Source organism: Salvelinus sp. IW2-2015, linkage group LG26 (assembly GCF_002910315.2).
Source record: "Salvelinus sp. IW2-2015 linkage group LG26, ASM291031v2, whole genome shotgun sequence".
Taxonomy (NCBI): Eukaryota; Metazoa; Chordata; class Actinopteri; order Salmoniformes; family Salmonidae; genus Salvelinus; species Salvelinus sp. IW2-2015.
The window spans coordinates 47,664,031-47,667,614 of record NC_036866.1 but is presented as its reverse complement, the minus strand read 5'-3'; the positions used below and the strand labels follow the sequence as shown (position 1 = coordinate 47,667,614).

Sequence of the window (3,584 nt, the reverse complement as noted above, 5' to 3'; positions counted from 1 at the left end):
TCCCATTGTTTCCTCAAATGCAGTGTATGATATACCATTTTGTAGCTTTGAGTCTMTACCTTAATCCAWTGTAAAAAAAAAWATATGAAATTCAAATGTTGCTTATGTTGCTACATAAGACCGAATCCAGGTGGTGAGTCATATATGGTGCATTGGTCATTCACATCAGCTTTAGCGGCTTGCGAGTACTGCCCACAACGCGGTTTGTGTGTAAAATGAGGCCCGTCAATCCGAAAAATTATTCCACTTCACAGCCACTTCAAGGAGATATTTACTAAAATAGTCTGAAATTCATGTGTCTCACCTGACAGCATGAGGTTGGCGCCTGAAACGGATAAGTAAGCATAAGCTATTACTGTAAAGAAATATAGTATGTTAGAGTAATTTTTACAGGAGGYTTCCAAATTACAGTATTTTTCAGCATTTTACCCATAATGCAGTGCAATCTAACACATTAATGCTGTAAAACACATGTATGGTATTATACTGTGCATCCTAGTGTTTTTGTCACGCCCTGATCTGTTTCACCTGTCCTTGTGATTGTCTCCACCCCTTCCAGGTGTCGCTTATTTTCCCCAGTGTATTTATCCCTGTGTTTCCAGTMTCTCTGTGCCAGTTCATTTTGTATGTTTCCAAGTCAACCAGCGGTTTTCCTGTTCTCCTGCTTTTTTTGCATTCTCCTTTTTGCATTCTCCTTTTCTAGTCCTCCCGGTTTTGACCCTTGCCTGTTTCTGGACTTTGTACCCACCTGCCTGACCATTCTGCCTGCCTTGACCACGTCTGTGCATCCTGGACTCTGATCTGGTTTTGACATTTTTTCCTTGTCCACGACCTTTCTCTTGCCTACCCCTTTGGATTAATAAACATTGTAAGACTCCAACCATCTGCCTCCTGTGTCTGCGTTTGGGTCTCGCCTTGTGCCTTGATAGTTTGWGTTGAAATGACAGAAAAGTCTTACAGTGCAGTACATTTTATTCCATTGAGTTTGCTGACTACATTTGAAACTGTCTTTTAAATGAGTCTCCAATGTAGGATGAATGCCATTATCACGTACACAATGTAAGTAGGTCTGGAGGGGTGCATTTTCAAAATTGAACCGTAAAGATGCTTCCAATCCATAACATAGATAGTGGAGTAGTTGTACWACATGAATCCATTGAGGTTGCTAACAAAGTATTTGAAACAATCATTTAATTGTCACTTAATAAGGCAGTTYGGGATTTGTGGTATATGGCCAATATGCATGTGTATTTTCAAAAATGGTACATATTTGAAACAATATGTTAAGTTCAATAAGTCTCCAATATGGGATGTGTATACAGTATATGGATAGTTTTTAGGTAGCTCTAAAACCCGCAACCCTGGACCAAAACACGGCATGGCATGGCAACCCTGAAMTGTGGACAAGCAGAACGGAGGTAGCAACAGTTTCACATCGAGTTTGGAAATGCATTCAGTCAATTCCCAATACTGACACCCCAGGCACAAATCTTCTTGGCACCTGTCCAAATAGTCGTACCAGCCAATGGATATGGGTTATGGATTCTTAGAAAGGGTTGGACGTAAACGAACCAATGGTCGAGCGATCTCGCTAGATGAACCTACAACTTCTTGTTGGGACTTTAAATACGGTGTGACGCTYTACTCGGGTACATTTAAATGAGAACCGTGTTGCGCAACTCCATAGAAACAAGAGGGCAAACGCAACCCCAACTATTTAAGKACACTCTAAATCCTGCGATTTATTTACACCTCTTGTTAAATTTGGGGGAAACAATGTCAAACGTCCTGCTATTAAGCAGCGCCATGGAGAGGTTGTCCACACCGATGACCTTTCCTCYCCACGCACGCACGGGCGTCTGTCGTAATCTTTTTGGACCGGTGGATCACGACGAACTGAACCGGGATATGAAATCCAAGATGCGGGAGATTTCGWATAGGGACCAGCGGAAATGGAACTTTAATTTCGAGGCCGAAGTGCCAATGTCTGGGGACTATGTGTGGGAGGAAACCCCGGTGGATACGAGCCCTRTTTTCTACCAGGACTCTGTACAGGTCGGGAGGGCGAGGATTGTTGTAACACCGGTCAATGTGAAGCCAGACGTTGACGTTATCCGACTGGACCCCTCTTCTCAGGGTGAATCGCCTCATTGTGATGACCGCTTGACCAGCTCCAAAGGTAACACTCCATGCCTCACCGAAGTCAACCAGCAGAACTGCGCAGTGAAGCTGAACTCGGGGAAGCCTACTCGCAAACAAGTCCCGTGTGTTCGATGCAAAATAACTACTGATACGACGACACTTGCTACAGGTAGGCCTAAATATCTGTAGGCTAAGCCTAGTGTGTTTTACGCATTGATGCTGAATCTCGAGATCTATTTGGGTAAGTGACGTAGTCATTTTCATGTCTTGTCCGGTCAGTGGGCTAATATTTGGCCACCTGGGCCATGCTGTGAGTTCTTGGATTTAAATGTTACTTTTTCCCCCAGACTTCTACATGAAACGAAAACGGATGACGACCGAAACGAAGCTAAATGAAAGCACTTGCCACCACCCTTCGTCTCAATGTCACGTAGAACAAACTCAACGCAAGAAAATTCGTTGAAGGTATGTAGCTACAGTTCAATATGGCTACAAGGCATTTGAACATTGGCCGTTTTACATATGGACACAATAGTTACTTGTGCGTAATTGCGCATACGTTGTGGGGATATTTATTCCCGATAAGCATTCGAAGGGAAACTAAAACACTGTTACACACTTTAACTGGTCGAGGAAGCTGATAGTGAGTTTAGCTCGTAGTAGAGTAATTTGTGATTGGGTAGGGAAATCTGCGTCACTGTGACCGAAAAGGCTCAGGCAAATGGTGACCCCTGCTGAGGTTACAACTCAGAATTTATTTTGAGAGATCTGATACATGATTTTTGTCGTTCATGTCTATACAATTTTGGATTTCGGTTAACACTTTTTGTTAATATTTCCAGGCGTTTGAACAATCCTTTGCCCTATAACCCTACCTTCCAACTTGAAGACAAGACTGAAAACAAGGGAAGGAGGACCATTCATTGGCTTGGTGTGTCTGAGTGGACCTACAGTATATAGAAAGTAGCCGACACTCCACGGGGTCTCAAGATTGAATGGCCGGGAAGAGAGAATTCGCAGAAAGACTCAAACAAAATGTAGCATTCATGGTTGCTTTGCATAAAGCCACTTGACAGTGTTAAATGTGCAATCCTAAACTGTTTTAAATTRTCTACACTGGCCAAAGTGTTCAGCTTTATAAATACAGATTTCTGTTAAGTATCTCAGGGTTGTTTAAATATAGGCTATATTTCAAGACTATTCTAACTTATAATTTATTTATGTTTCTTTATATTTGCAAATACCTTTTCGATTTAGCTAAAGGGCAACTTTTTATTTACAATGTTTTTTTGGTGATGTTTTGCAACCATGTAGCTTTTTATAGTACACTTACAAAGTAGATTTCATAGTGCTTCTGAGATTTTTTTTTCCCCCCTGATTTTCTGTTCAGCAAAAGATGACAATAAAGTATTTTTTGTTCAAATGTAACAATTTAGTTTTTA

The 3,584-nt window shown here is 41.6% G+C and overlaps 1 protein-coding gene across 1 annotated transcript; it reads left to right on the top strand.

Annotated features, from left to right (window-relative positions):
- The first annotated feature begins 1,612 nt into the window (after positions 1-1,612).
- LOC111952105 (cyclin-dependent kinase inhibitor 1B) lies at positions 1,613-3,328 on the top strand. Its single transcript, XM_023970589.2, has 3 exons — positions 1,613-2,311; positions 2,490-2,607; positions 2,985-3,328. The coding sequence occupies exons 1-2, from the start codon at positions 1,660-1,662 to the stop codon at positions 2,603-2,605; spliced, it is 768 nt and encodes a 255-aa protein (XP_023826357.1). The 5' UTR covers positions 1,613-1,659; the 3' UTR covers positions 2,606-2,607; positions 2,985-3,328.
- Positions 3,329-3,584: the final 256 nt, after the last annotated feature.